General features: G+C 37.5%; 2 protein-coding genes across 3 annotated transcripts; one reads left to right on the forward strand and one right to left on the reverse strand.

Annotated features, from left to right (window-relative positions):
* Window positions 1-368: 368 nt before the first annotated feature.
* LOC113644185 (holocytochrome c-type synthase) lies at window positions 369-4,271 on the reverse strand. Of its 2 annotated transcripts, none has more exons than XM_027148812.2 (7): window positions 4,093-4,271; window positions 3,486-3,607; window positions 3,256-3,404; window positions 3,015-3,163; window positions 1,682-1,801; window positions 1,149-1,235; window positions 369-1,071 (listed from the first exon to the last, which is right to left on the reverse strand). In XM_027148812.2, exons 2-7 carry the CDS (start codon window positions 3,586-3,588, stop codon window positions 873-875), a joined length of 807 nt encoding a protein of 268 aa, XP_027004613.1. In that variant the 5' UTR covers window positions 3,589-3,607; window positions 4,093-4,271; the 3' UTR covers window positions 369-872. The 2 variants fall into 2 exon arrangements, with proteins under 2 accessions (XP_027004613.1, XP_047667747.1); XM_047811791.1 differs by lacking the exon at window positions 4,093-4,271 and adding an exon at window positions 4,017-4,040.
* A 1,722-nt stretch (window positions 4,272-5,993) lies between these two features.
* On the forward strand, window positions 5,994-15,611 carry LOC113644646 (mannan-binding lectin serine protease 2-like). The gene is made up of 9 exons (XM_027149675.2): window positions 5,994-6,139; window positions 6,839-7,034; window positions 8,093-8,273; window positions 9,116-9,238; window positions 10,451-10,585; window positions 10,842-10,913; window positions 11,021-11,229; window positions 14,283-14,485; window positions 14,813-15,611. Exons 1-9 carry the CDS (start codon window positions 6,126-6,128, stop codon window positions 15,171-15,173), a joined length of 1,494 nt encoding a protein of 497 aa, XP_027005476.1. The 5' UTR covers window positions 5,994-6,125; the 3' UTR covers window positions 15,174-15,611.
* Window positions 15,612-15,621: the final 10 nt, after the last annotated feature.

Raw genomic sequence — 15,621 nt, forward strand, 5'->3', positions numbered from 1 at the left:
CTGATCTCGACACATAGGAAACCCAAGAAAATGCTCAGTTTCTCTGTTATTCTAGCTCTCTCCACTCAATTTATTTAGTGTCTCAATAACGTTCACATACACCGTGTAAGCTGTGTGCTTAAAAAACATGACACCAACTTCTAAACAAAGAACCTTAAATGACCTAAACGTCTGAAAAATAGAGGACAAGGGTGTGGAAATATGGCCATCTAGTGGCTGGATAAAGAAATCACATCAGCTTGATATAACACTCAATGTTCAGACTGAGATACAAACCAGATATGATAAAGTGTAAAAATGTAAAATAAACTAATTTCTTGAGAAGCTTCTTAAGATTGACAAGTCATTTTTGAAGCATAACAAATGCGTTGGTTTGTAATCCAGTTACATTTTTAATCGGTTTAAAAAATCCAGAAATAAAAGTGGTCTAGAGCACCACGCTCATATGGACAGCATAATTTAATTAAATATGCTAGCCTTTAAAAATACACAAAGACACACATCATGTATATCATTAATTGAAAATCAATTCAAAAGCATTTGTTAAAGAAGAAGGTCACAAGCAGAAAGAGTAGCAGCACCGCAATACGAAAAAAATCCCTGGCAGATATGTTATTGCAAATTATTTTAAACCTGCATTAAACTTTATGGTATTTTGCTTTACAGACTTGTTTAAATTATAAACCAAATGGGTATAATAATTATAATAGTGTACCTAATCTGGGGTGAGATCTCTCGGTCACATCTGCATACACAAGCCTTTATCATCTTGTATCATTATCAGTTTTGCGGAATACATTTACATATGTCTACATCAACATTCAGATTGTATTTACATATAAGAGAAATGTCCATATGAGCTTTTCATGAGTTTAAGATGTCCAACGCCACCAGGCCACCTTTACTCTGTCCCACACTGCTTGAAGAGAGTCAACTGCGGGACGCACGTCCAAGATAGAGAACTGATAGGTGTTTGTATCGAGGTCTCCTTCATAATAGTCAATCACATACCGGACTTCCTTTCCACAACGATCCACTATCCAGTCGTGGCGGTCGAAGGGTAGTTCATATCTAAACACAATAAAAGGTTTACTAAAACACAGCTCAAATAAAAAAATAAAATAAAAAATCATGATATAACTTCATACCCCATCCAGTGGCGTATCCTTGCTCTGGGTGAATACTCTTTTGCTTTACCACCAAACCGTTTCAAAGATGGGCCACATGGACATTCACTATAAAGCAGAAAAAAAAAACATTTTAAATGCGTTCTTAAAATAATTAATTAATGAAAAGTGCAAGCGTTATTCAGTAGAACCAGTAAAATTCTATAACTTCAATATTACACCTGTACACCTGCACCTTCATGCAATTCTTGACCCTGTGGCAGCAATGCATTAAATCATGTAAATGATGGTCAAGAGTCATAAATAATGCTGGTGGAAATGCCATGTTGATGAGAGAGCTCAGAAGAATGGCAAGATTGGTTTGAGATGACAAGAAGCCTATAGTATTGTAACCATACTTTAGAATTGTGATAAGCAGGAAAGCATCTCAGAACACAAAAGCTTCAACACTGGAAATGAGCTCTTGTGAGAAGGACGCATTCCTAATAAAGTGGACAGCATGTGGTGTACTACTACAAATGTTATTATTATTATTATTACAACAGTTTACTCACCTCATATGTAGAGCCTCCCACTTCAGGATCTCCTCCCAGGCCTGTTCATTGTTGCGGTTATGGATTTTGATAATGTTTGTCATGTCATCTGGGGAAAGACTCTCATCCTTCCAACGCCACCTATACAAACAGATCATTATTTCTTTGCTTCTTGTATGTTAAAATTCTTTGTTTCTGTGTTTGCAAGCTGACATTAATTTGTGCAGGTCTGAAGCTTCAGCCAACTCATTTTTCAGGAATCGAATCATCATCATTGACTGCTAGCTCTGTGACAGCAAGCTATAAAATTGTCAAATTAACCCATGCTAATACTTACAATCAACAGATGATTCACTGGAGCACATTGAAAAGCCAAAATGAAAAGTTTTTTTTTTCTTGCCAAGCTTCACCAACACCACTCACTACACGAAATGGTAAATAAGCTGCTTGCCACCACATGACTGTACGCAGACGATTTAGTGGGCAGTATCTTTCAAACCAGACATAATAAACCTGCTGCTTCTGCACACTGTACTACCAAACACTGCTGATCAGTGTTGTTTTGTTAAACATGAGAGCTGATGGGAGAGCATCAGTGGAGTCCACATAAAAGTGGAGTCCAAGATCACTTCATCTAATGATTCCCAGTACAAGTACTACAAGTTTACTAAAAAGTTTATGTTGTGGGGAGATCCGACAAACCCCCACAGATATAACCACTGCCTGGTACTGGTGTGGAAAAGTAGTACAAGTCAATGCTGGAAATTATTGGCAAGAAAGGGAACTGTCTAAGGCCAAGTCTTAACAACCTGACTGAAGAAACCAGGTTTGGTGTGAATTTACAAAGTACATAACTGAACTCATAATCCCATAAAAAATAACAGCCCCAGGAATCACTAACTGAACATCTGACCATTACACAATTTCAGTGAGTGGTGCAATTTGGAGGATGAAAATTCCTGAGAAACTATACTTAAGTGAAAGAATAGACAAAAACTTACTTATTAAAAATGTAAAATATTCAGCCACAAATGAAGGTGAAAGCCAAAAAGCTTTTACTTGTAGAAGTACAAGTATTTATAAATGCAGGATTTGTTTTCATGTGAACAGTAATCTAAATCTGTTAGGAGATGATTTTTATTTTAAATCAAGTCATAAAGTAGTATAAAGTTTAAGATTATAGACACAAAGTACTATTCTTCAAGGACACAAGTTCTCATCACAGCAAGTTCTCCAGAAGGGGGTACAAATTCTGTGTTGAACAATCAGTTCACATTAAGGAAAACCAAGCTACAGCAATACTGAATATGTGCATGTGTGTATTTAACCTGCAGTAAAAATGAAACAAACATACCCCTTTCTCAACATGGCATTCCAGAACATTTGCTCCGAAGGATATACCCAGTTTTTCTCTGTTCCAAATCTAGGAATTCTGGACTCTTCTCTGTTAACTGGCAAGGAGAAAGGCTGGTCAGGAGCTGGCTGTTGGTTTGGTGGTGGCATCTAAATGAAACACACACAAGATGGCCAGTTTTTACATCATTTTAGATGTGAACAAGCACAAGCATCATATCTGGAAGTGATGGTTTAAGTACCATGTTTGTTGGATCAATGTCAGACATTCCTTTCGCAGCCTTCATGGGGCACCCTACAAAGTCGTATGCCTTCTCCTGGTGCGCTGGACCTGCCGGAGCTGTGGGCTGAGACACAGCCTGATGCATGGGGCACTCAGATGGAGGGGAACCTTGAATTGTAAACATGTTTCATGTGAAAGAAATGTTTTACAATTACTAATTATTAAGCTATAAGATTTAATTAGACCTACTTTCCTGTTGTGCCTGGTGCATAGGACATCCCTGTGGAGGGACGCTGCCTAAGTGAGCCTCTGCTTGTACAGTGGCAGCAGGACTGGACACTGAGCCACCCATCCTGAAGTCCTACTCTCTTCTGTGAAAGAAAGATCAGCAAAATCAGCAAACAGATAATAACACAATCCATAAACAGCATTAGATTGCATAACAACAGGACAGGACAGGACGAGAGATAGAACTGTATTGTCATTGCACAGGTACACAGCTATATATGTGTGTCTGTATGTGTTTGTGTCTGTGTGTCTGTGTGTCTGTCTGTATGTGTGTGTGTGTGTGTGTGTGTGTGTGTGTGTGTGTGTGTGTGTGTGTGTGTATAATTCAACTAACTAAACAACACCTGAGTAAAATCAGTATAGTAAAATAGTGAACATTATGGAGACATTTTACATAATAAACAAAACTATAAGATGTTCATTAGCAAAGACAGCTAACATTACAATGGGTTCTAAATATACACAGTATTTATACTAATGCTTCACACTAACATGAGCTAGATAACTCTATCCGTCCCACATGTGCTCAACATGTGTGAACGCCACATAATACACACAAAGGGTTTACCTGCTCACACGCTACAATCCCCAATGTCAATGTGCAGCAACACAACATGCACAGACCCACAATCCTTTACTGCTTCTTCGTCTAATCCAGTTTAAACACTTCAACTGTTATTACCGCCGCCTATAGGAGACACGGTGTAACTTTATGGGACACAGCGTCAGAGAAAAAAGACGCCATTCGCTAAATTCCAGGGGTTTCGTTACCACGACGTAAAGTGGGCGTGTATCCGGAGGTCTTGGAAAAACGCCCTCTTTGATTGGGTAATACTTGTAGGCATCGTTGGTTTGATTGGTTTGTTTTAGGGTTACGGGCCGTGAATCACGGCCAATCAGAGTCAGAGGAGGGCGGGACGCCGCCTCGCCGGTTCTTTTGACAGAGTCAGAGTGACAGAAAATCCATATGGAACAGGTGCTCTGTGGAGCTCATCAGGAGTGAGCTCTTGATCACTTTTAACTTTGAGCAGTCCTGTTCAGAGTTTTACTGTAGCTGTTTGAAAGACAAACAGCTTCTCAGTGCTGCACGGAGTGACAAGAGGTACACTTATAAAAGAAAGTAGGCCATGCATGCTCCAATACTGCACACTACTCTGGTCCGCTGATATTCACTGATACACTGATATACATCCACTGATGTTATTATGTTCATGATGTTCATGGAAGATCTTTTGCCAGTTTGCAAGTTAAAATTACTAAGTTCTGGATCTGTTAATTCAATAATAAGTTAATAAAATATCTCACAAGTTCCTCCAAAAGCTTATTTTTTGTGTTCTCAGTCACACTTTGTTGGCATATATTTATTATTGTCATAGCTGTGTATTCAATATGACCACTTAAGTTGTGATAGTGAGAGACTGAGTGCATCTGTTCACACTGATTTCAATAGCAGATATCTTATTATAATGTCCATTGGTATCAATCTTAATATTTTTATGAATACATGTTTTAAGTTATGATATACCACCACTGGTACGCCTTCGGGACTGTGGTCATCGTGGCCCCGAGGGGTGTGGCCCCCGCTGCGGCAGGCGTCCCTAATTTTTCTGTATTGAAGGTGGCATCCCTAACCAACATGCAAAACTCTCGTTGGGGAACAGGATATACATGTGTGTAAACAACACAAATGTTGTCCCTGTACAAGAAGAATTTCTTGATAAAACAATAAAGAATAAAAAAAACAAACAAAACAAAAACAAAAAGGGGGAGATGCTTAAATACACAAGTCAAAAAAGGCTAAAGAAAGTAAAAAATAAATATTTAGAACAGTACATAAGGACTCATCAAAATAGTTTCCGAGATATGTCACTATATTTTCCTTGCAATTTTAGTAGATTTTATCTTTTTCAGTGAGGTAAAAAACAATTTAAAGTCATTCATAAACCAAACAAAAGAAGGCTTAGAACACCTCCACTTTTTGCAATGAATATGATATTTACCCATCATAATAATCATATTGAGTAAATCAGATACTGATGAATCTATATTTTCCATATAAAAGAGTATGTGTGACAGGTTGAAAGTAGGGATATTATCCATCTTAAGTGACAGCCAATTGTGTATCTCAGACCAGAAGCTGTTAGATACGGGTCAAAAAAAAACATGTGTTCCAGAGTCTCATCAGCCACCTCACAGAAACCACAAGGGTCTACATCAAATTTAAATCTTCTTCTAAGAAAGTCAGCAACCAGATATATCTTGTAGATTATTTTAAAGTGGGTCTCTTTAACGTTTGGGGAAATGGGCCATTTAATGAAATTAAAATGTGATTTTTCTATGGACAATGTATCCATGTTCAGAATCCCTGGAAATAAGTCCATCCCCAGTGAAGACAGCCTTAACCCTGCTCTTTCTGACCTAGCACACACACACACACATACACACACACACACACAGACACACACACAACTCAGCACAAAAGCAATGTAAACACAAGTTAATCGATTTTAGTGACACATTAACATGACTAAACATAAATAAAGGGAGATTAAGTTAAGTTCATTCAGTATCTGCTCAGAAGATTGAAATTTATAACCAGTCATGATAATTCTCAGGTATGTAGTTTTAATAATAATAGTAGGATTACTGTAGTATTTAAATAGTTTTTAAATAATATGTAAATACAAAAATGTTACCTTCTGGTTAGATTTACTATATTAATCATCGTACTAGAAATTATACATTGAGGTTTTCTTTTTTAATAGATAGTGATGGGTTAATTTTAATATTAGTTACAGGACTCATTTTGTTGTGTCTTTTACCTTCCTGTTCTAAGCTTAATATCCACTTACAATTATGTTTACACTATAAGCAGACATCCAGAGCAGTATCCTTACAGCAGCAGTTTATAGTCTCTAACAAAAACTTCTCATGCTAGTTAAACAGGTCAGGGTCTCAGATTCAATATGCTTGTTGATCTAAAACCTTGAGAAATGTCTTTTGGGTGAAGGTAGTAAATGACTCAGCTATTCCAACCCAGTCTCACGGCAGTTCATGACATAGGCTATTCAAACAAACAGGGGAAGTACATTCTTCCACCTGAGTGCCATAACAGAAGAGACTTAAATGATGTCTTGTATCTTGAGGGATGGTTGATTCTCTCCCGTTCCACTTCACACCCAGTGTTCCTGGGATATGCTTTGAATCCACAGTGACCCTGAAAAGAATTAAGTGGCTACTGAAGATGATGTTTTTGTAAAATCTGTGAGGTCTAACTGATAAACTAGTAAATAATTTTTCAATATTCACTTCAGTGTGTGTGTGCTACTGCTGCCACTGGTATGTTCACAACCACAGGGCTGGTTAAGCTCTCCTGATCATCCTTTGGCATACCCCAGCAACAGCACAAAGAACTGGACCCTATGTGCCTCTCCAGGCTTTGCAGTATCTCTAACTCTCATTCACCTGGACCTGGAGAACAGTGCAGAGTGTGAACATGATGCTCTCAAGGTCAGTTATTGTGTGTGTATGATAAAACTGGGAATGAAACAGCCAAAGATGAACACAAAGTGCTGTACATCATAAAATACAGAAAACAAAATAAATAAATAGTAACGAAATAAAATAATAACATCAATAATTCAGAACTGAACAAAAACCAGGGAATAGAAATGCGTTTTCAACACGTTTTTAAATAAGGAAACAGTGGTTGCCTGTCTGATGTACAGAGGCAGGTTGTTTCATAGCCTCGGAGCAGCACCAGAGATGGCACGGACTCCTCTAAGCTTCCTCTTTGACCTTTTGGTGTCAAAAAGCTATTGATCAGCTGACCTAAGCAAACAGGAAGGACTGTAGGGGTGAAGCAGTTCTGTAAGGTATGTTGGGGTCTGATCATTTAAGGATTTAAAAACAAATAAAAGCACTTTAACCTGAACCCTATAATACACCGGCAGCCAGTGAAGTGAAGTGAATATTGGTGTTATATTGTCATATTTCCTTGAAAAATGTCAAAAGATGCAGCATTTTTGACTAATTGAAGGTGAGGGAATACTGGCTAAGACCAATATTGTGTGCAGTTATAGACCAATATAGACAGCAGTTAAGTTATATTATTATTATTTACTTTTTTTGGCAATCAGAAGTACTCCTACTTTCATTTAAATCATGTAATTTCCTGAATCTTCCAAACCACATTGCTGTTTTGCACACCACATTTTAATACCCTTTCTAACTGCTGCTAATACATAAGTGTATATATGTTTACTCTTTGTTTTACTGCTTTGTTAGAATCCTTTTTTTTTTTTTTGCAGAGTGTACAGTATTATGCACACTACTCAGTGCTATTTTGTATTTTGTGTGTTTGGCATGTAGTGTTTTGTATTGCATGTTTGTATTGTCTTTTGACTCGCACTGTTTGCACTACTGTAGGTTCCACATGATGCACTTTATGTGGCCAGGACATGTTACTGGAGAAGCGTTGTTTCATTTCTCAATGTACTGCATCAGCTATATGTGGTTGAAATGACAACAACAGCTTCTTGACTTAACATCAGTTTTCAATCCTTCAGATATTCACTGGCAACAATCTAAACAAGACTCTGTGTGGCAGCATGTCCTTTACTGAGATGGAGTCTTCTATCAATCCTCATCTTCACTCTGCTTCTGGAGGTTGTTTATACATTTATTTCCATTCAGATGACTCACACCCACAGGTTCATACTGGATTCAATGCCTTCTACCAAACACAAGGTAAAACATTTCAGTATTTAGGAATATGAGACAAATAATAGACATAAATAAATATAAATACATGTGTCATCATGTTTCATGACATGGATAAAATGCTTGAGCAGGTCCAGGTGACATTTATATCAGGGGTTCATTATTGGGGCAAGGATAGTAGGAAGTTTAGTCAAAGACTTCTCAAATGGCCAGTATTTTAAGAAGAACTTAAAATCTGCCATATGTGTTCAACTGGGATCAAATCTGCTGACCATGAAAGCCATAACATATGAGTTTCATCATTTTCATCCTAATCAAACCAGTCAGTGAACCCTTGTATTCTGAACAAGGATTTCATTATAGAAGAACTCACTCCCATGTTTTATTACATGACAAAAGAGATCAGGCAATTAAATTGCAGTCAGTCTTCCTTGTAATGGGACAAGTGTACTGTACATGGATGTGGCTCTGCAGTATGCTCCCAAAATCATAACTGAGCCTAGATTTTTTTTTTATTTGACACTAAATCACAATTCTTACACATTCTTATAAATAATCAACATGGTAATTAAATAATAATCTTCACTAATTGCTTTACCCATGTCAGCACTGTTGTAGAGTCAGCTTATAATGGAAACACTGGGCACTATGCAGACTTGGATGGGATGCTAATCCACTGCAGAGCGCCATGATGTTAATCTCTCACAAGAGGACAATTTTATAGAGTATATATGATAATGACATACAGTGTAACTTTGTGAGACAGGAAGATTTCTGACCTTCAGTCTGTTAAGTAACCCTGTGCCACAGTGGCCTAGAAATATAGCTTGTTTGTTTCTGTCTTTCTGTCCCATTTGCTCTTTATATAGATGTTGATGAATGTGCCAGCAAGAGTAATCCATGCAGTCATTTTTGCTACAATTTTATTGGAGGATTCCGTTGTAGCTGCCCACATGGATACCTTCTCAACCACAACAAAGTGACCTGTGAAGGTAAAACAACAATGATTGCCAGTAAAGGAAGAAATATAAGTAAATGAATAACTGAGTAGCTGTGACAGTTATGTGTTTGCCAAATGAAATTACTTTAACTGAATTTAAATAGCAGTTGCTCACTACAAAATTCCATCCTGAACCAGTTTTTCTTACCTCATTCCTTGATACCTTTTGGTATATTTTCTCTATTTTCACTGATAATAGATTCCTACAGTACCTAGTAGGAGTCTTTACCTAAAGAACGAAATGCAGCAGCACTTTAGTCCTTTATTCTGTCCACCTCTCTCACTCCTTCACTGGCATGCCCCGCGTCATCTAATAGATTGCACTACTTCTATGTTGGCTTTCTCATTAATTTGACACTGAACATTGCTGGAAATTGGTAAGTCAAAAAAGAAGCAATTGCCCCATTGTTTTTAGGAGCTAACAGTGAAACCTGACTGTTATCACTCGAGTTTGAGATTGTTTACATTGTTCTTATTTATTATTTACAACTCCAAAGTACGTATGCTAGCAATATTTTCCTGTCATGTCAACCTGGCACACAATGGGAATAAAGAAAAGAGAGCACCAAATAAAAAATTAGCCAGAATTGCTAAGTATATCACCAGGGCTCTCAAGTTTTGAAGACAGGCAAGAGTAAGAGTGATGATGCTCGCAGCTCCAGTGGTTGTCTCTGTGGGTGAACGAGGATGATGCTGAACAATTCCAGTTTTTTTTTTCACTGGTTGTTGCATTAAATCTTACCCATATACAATAGTGCTATTTTCTGATTGGCTATTGTGTAGCCTCTTTTTTAATTGGCTGATAAGTGTCAGGCTCGACTAAGAACTCCAGGGGAGATGCGCTTGAGATTCCTGCCCGGTTCCATATAGACAGCGGTGCGGACAGATACATATTGGGCGCTGCGGCATATTAAATATATGATAAATAGTCAAAAAGTTTTTCTGTGTGATAAATACAATGTGTAGCGGGAGAGCATGACAAAAGACCCAAATTAGTGACTGTCACTCTCAATGCGTGACACGTGAGAGCCCTGAGATCACAAATATTTCACTATGAAAATATTTCATGCATTTCCTTTAATTGTGAATATTTCAGAGAATTATCTATCAAATAAAAAAGAGAATAGTTACAAGCCAAAAGTTTCTGGTATTGAAACACCTGAATATTCAGTTAATTTTTTGTGTGTTTGTTTTTTGTTTCCAGCAATTAAATGTGGGAACCCTAAAACATTGCTGAATGGACATGTGGAATTTGTTAAAGGTTCTAATAATGAATATTTGTCAGTCATTGAGTACCACTGCAATAAACCTTATTACACTTCCAAGGGAAAACATTATGGTGAGAAACATTTAGTGTGTGAGTGTGTGTGTGAGTGTGTGTGTGTGTGTGTGTGTGTGTGTGTGTGTGTGTGTGTGTGTGTGTGTGTGTGTGTGTGTGTGTGTGTGTGTGTATGTGTGTATGTGTGTGTGTGTGTGTGTGTGTGTGTGTGTGTGTGTGTGTGTGTGTGTGTGTGTGTGTGTGTGTGTGTGTTGTGGTTATTTTGCTCAAATTATGTAATTATATTCACTTAACTGTTTTCATCACTCCAATACAGGGAACTATACATGTAGTGCTGCACAAATATGGAAGGAAAATGGCAATGATATACTTCCTTCATGTCATTATGGTAATCAATGACAAAATATTTTACTGGAACATTTTAAAGAAAGAAATTACCTTATATGATAAAGTGTGTGTGTGCGTGTGCGTGTGTGTGTGTGTGTGTGTGTTTAGTATGTGGTCAGCAAAAATTAATGTCTCAATATAGCAGAATAATTGGAGGAAAACCGGCTCCTTCTGGCTCCTTTCCCTGGCAAGTCTACCTTTACATTAATCCACAAAGAGGAGGGGCATTTATCATTGGAGAAACATGGTTAATGACTGCAGCTCACAATTTGGTTAGAGACCATGTAAAAGGCCCTATAAACAAGGAAAATGTGCAGGTATTCTAAAATTAATATACTGTACATATTCATATACATATACACTGCCTCTAGAAAATATCATTTTGATATCTGATTTTGGGATATACAGCATTTGGTATAAATCCTTATCCAAAGCATCTTATAGACATGCTTTGAAGTCTCCATCAGTGAATATACCCTGTTACTGGTTCACTAGGTCACAGACTAAGAATACCTAGTTTCAGCCTAAAGATTCTGGGGAGGTCATATAGCTAAAAAATCTCAACTGTTCTGGTACTGTATCTATGGGTGCTAGAACAGGGAGTCTTTCTTGTACCCTAAAAGATGGTGGATGCAATTGACCAATGCTCAAGAGTAGAATATCTGAGAATGAGTGAGGTGCAGGGCAGGGTGTGTTACATGCTTTGAGGTAAATGTGTGGTCCATTCTGTTTTGTTTTTTTGCTTTGTGTGCAAGTATCAGCAGTTACCAGAAGCCAGTGGTGAGAGCATACAGTAGCAATGGGGCAGTGTGGGAGAACTGATAGTTGGGAAGGTTCACAACATGTCATGTAGCCACATTTCTGGACCATTTGCACAGATCATATGGTGCTGATAGGCAGATCTTCCACAGGTTAGTTGCAATAGTCCAGTGTTAAAATGACAAGGGACTGAACAAGCACCTGAGAAGCCTGTGTGGCATGAAATGGACAAATTCATCTTATACTGTTAAAAAGAATTTGACATGAAGGTGTCGGATTAGGACTGTGAGGGGAAAATGACAACTGGTTGTCCATGGTTACCCCAAGGTTGCCTGCACTGAACAAATGTTGGATTAGCGAGTTGTCCAAGAAGAATGTAAGAGCCTGACATGGGGACGAATCACATGGGGTAAGCAACAATTCGGTGTCAGCTGATAGCCTGCCATTGATGATGTACTGAGATCTGAGCAGAAACATGAGTTCTTGTTGGAGGAATGGAGAAAATGAGTTGAGTCTCATTCCTGTAGCAGTGGCATGAAAACCCATGTCAGGATATGAGATCCCCAAGAATTCACCAAAGAAAATTTACTTTGAAGAATGCAAGCAAATGGCAAAATTATAATGTGCAATTTTCAAGATATAATTTTGAGGACATATTTTACCATTCTGATTCTGCGAATGGTAATGAACATTTACTTTTATTTGGTCATCTTAAAAATAGAACACAATTCAGTAGTAATTGTGGCATGCAGAAAAGTTCAGATTTGCTTTTATATGTGTCCTCAACCTTTCAGCAGTGTTTGATACGGTCAACCACAAGACTCTACCTCAGGAGTCTTGGAAAATGTGGATCAGCATGGGAATGGTTTGCTTCCTAGCTGGAAGGTCACTCATATCAGATAACATGTAGGGAAGTGACATCTGCTCCACGCAGACTGTACTCTGGTGTCCCACAAGCCTTTTCTCCCTGTAAACTCACTCTCTTGGGGAAGTTATTTCCTCACACAGGTTCTCTTACCACTGCTATGCTGATGATACTCAACTTAACTTCTCCTTCCTGCCCTCAGATACCACAGCTTCTGTTAGGATCTCAGCATGACTGGTAAACATATCATCGGGAATGACGGCTCATCAGTTGAAGCTCAATCCCAGCAAAACTGAACTGCTGATCATCCCAGGTGATTCATACCCAGGTCATGATCTTGCAATATCCCTGCACAACGATCTGATCTCCCCTTCAGTCACAGCTTAGCATGGTTGGAGTAACCATGGACAATCAACTGTAGTTTTCCTCTGATGATGCTAATTTGAAACATTCATGTTGGTTCCTTCTTGGCCATTTTTGTCCACACAGGCTGCTCATGTACTTGTTCAGTCTCTTGTCATTTCAAGCCTGGACTACTGCAAGTCACTGCTGTCAGGTCTACCTATGAATGTAATTCGTCCTCGGAAAACTATCCAAAATGCATCTGCACAAACTGTTTTCAACCTGCCTAAGTTCTCACATACCACCACACTGCTGCACTTCCTCCAATGGCTTCCGGTAGCTGCACACATCAGATTTAAAAATACTGATGCTTGCCTACAAAGCCAAAATTGGACCAGCTCCCACTTTCTTCAAGGCCCTTTATCACTCCTTGCATTGCACCTCACACCCTCAGAGCTACCAGCACAGCTACAGTAGACTGGTTCCACCATCTCTCAGTGTAAGAGGTAGGTGTACAACAAGACTATTTTCTGCTCTGGCACCGAGGTGGTGGAATGAACTTCCCCTAGGGGTCTGGACAGCTGAATCAAACAACGGTTGAAGACCTACAAAAAAAAAATATTTGAACAGTGTTTTAGGCTCATGGTATATTAAGTCTGTAACCTAGTAAACCAGAGTTAATCTATTCAGTGCTAGAGACTTAAAAGCACTTTTATATGTCGCCCTGGATTAGAGCATCTTATGAAAAAAGGTCACAGAAAATATTGTACTCATTTGGCCTTAAGAGTTAATTAAGAAGGTAGCAATTCCAATGCACAATATAGTCTATGATTCTTAAAACCTGCTAATTCTTGCCTAAAAATTTGTGGCAAATTTATAAAAAGATATCAAATTGCACAATACAGCTAGTTAGAACTGCTCTTAAGCAGACCCTCATAGTCCCCTTGATAATGATTGAAAATCGGTGTCAAGATCTTAAACATGCTTTGCATGCAAGACAAAATAATATCTCAGTAGTAAAGGTGTTCCTCAAAGAAGTGTGAGAAAATTCAGTAAACAAAATTTGAAAGACTCCTAGCTTTCAAGCTGTAATATGTGCCAAAGGGGGTATTACTAAGTTCATGAAAATAAAGTAACCCTTTGATCAAGCTTTTGCTTACAACTATATAATCTTCCAATATTTGAAACCACAATTGTTGTTTTATCTGTATTGTGAAACACTTTCCATTTAACACTGACTTTATCATCTTTATGGATGATTTAACCACACTATGAGGCTAAGTAGTTATTTATTTTGTCTGTGTAAATTACTTGTATAAAAAACAGTGTTAACAAATAAAGGAATTTGGTCATTTTGGTTTGTATATAACAAGTAGTTATCAGTAGTTTATTTTTTCTGTGCAGGCATATGCTGGGCATAATAATTTAAATGAAATGGAAAAGTATATCACCCTTAATATATCATCAATCCATGTACATGAAAACTACACTACAGGATTTGACAACGATATTGCCCTAATTAAGCTCAAGTCACCAATCACATTCAGTGAGAATATCAGGCCAGTTTGTCTACCACCAAATACTGCTGAATGGAAGAAGTACAGAGGGTGAGAACCTTTAGTCATTTATATCATGTTCAGAATATTATATAAGCCACATAAACCACATGTATTTAAATGTCATTTCTGCCTGTAAAACATAAATCTATTTACATTGTAGGATAGCGATATACTTTAAAAGGCTGCTGGCAAATGATATGATTACATTAGTATAGACTGTAATTTTAATCTACTGAGATATCAGACAGATCGACAGTACTGTCTAACATTTACTATATGCTAAATAGACTTGGTTAAATGGCTGTAGACATAAGACTTGACTGAGTAAAACTAAAATGCATTGAAATATTTTATATGCATATTTATACACTCTAGGTTCGTATCTGGTTATGGATTAATCGATGTCGAAATGGGTAAAGTTGCCGATGAACTAATGTATGTTGATATTCCCACTGTGGACCAACTTACATGTAGAAAGTCCTTTGAAAAGGAAAGAAGTAATGACATTCCCCATGTTACAGACAACATGTTTTGTGCTGGATTGAGTGGGGGTGGAATGGACTCATGCTCTGGTGATAGTGGCTCGGCCTTTGTTGTACGAGAAAACGATGTATACTGTGCATTAGGTATCGTTAGCTGGGGTTTAAAACTTTGTGGCTCTAAAGGCATGTATGGCGTGTATACCAAAGTGTCACAGTACCTTGACTGGATAAACAAGACAATGAGTGAAAACTAGTGATTGTTTCAAGTAGCAGTTTGTTTTTTCTACCAATTATAAGCAATTATGATTTTTGGTATAATAATTTCAAATGTTATAGAATGTTATTTTAGACATGAGACATTATTTTCCAGTAAATCTACTATAAAAAACTGAAATTATTTAAATGTATATTAAGAATATTTGCATTAATCTTCTAACATCTAGCCATTTGACTTGATTATATGCCCAGCTCCCAAATGCTGTTTTAAAGAGTATGAATAAACTGTAAGCAAACAAACTGGTGTACACAGTTTATCACTGTGTTTTTATTACTGCAAATTACTGTGATTTTACATGTATTCCATGTATTAATATAAGTTGATTAATGCACATTTTATGTTACACTCATCAAACTCAACAAATTATGTTAAAAAAGTGTTACACTGAACAAATAAAGGAGAATATTTAAAAACACTTTTTTAAA

This window comes from Tachysurus fulvidraco, chromosome 3 (assembly GCF_022655615.1).
Source record: "Tachysurus fulvidraco isolate hzauxx_2018 chromosome 3, HZAU_PFXX_2.0, whole genome shotgun sequence".
Taxonomy (NCBI): domain Eukaryota; kingdom Metazoa; phylum Chordata; class Actinopteri; order Siluriformes; family Bagridae; genus Tachysurus; species Tachysurus fulvidraco.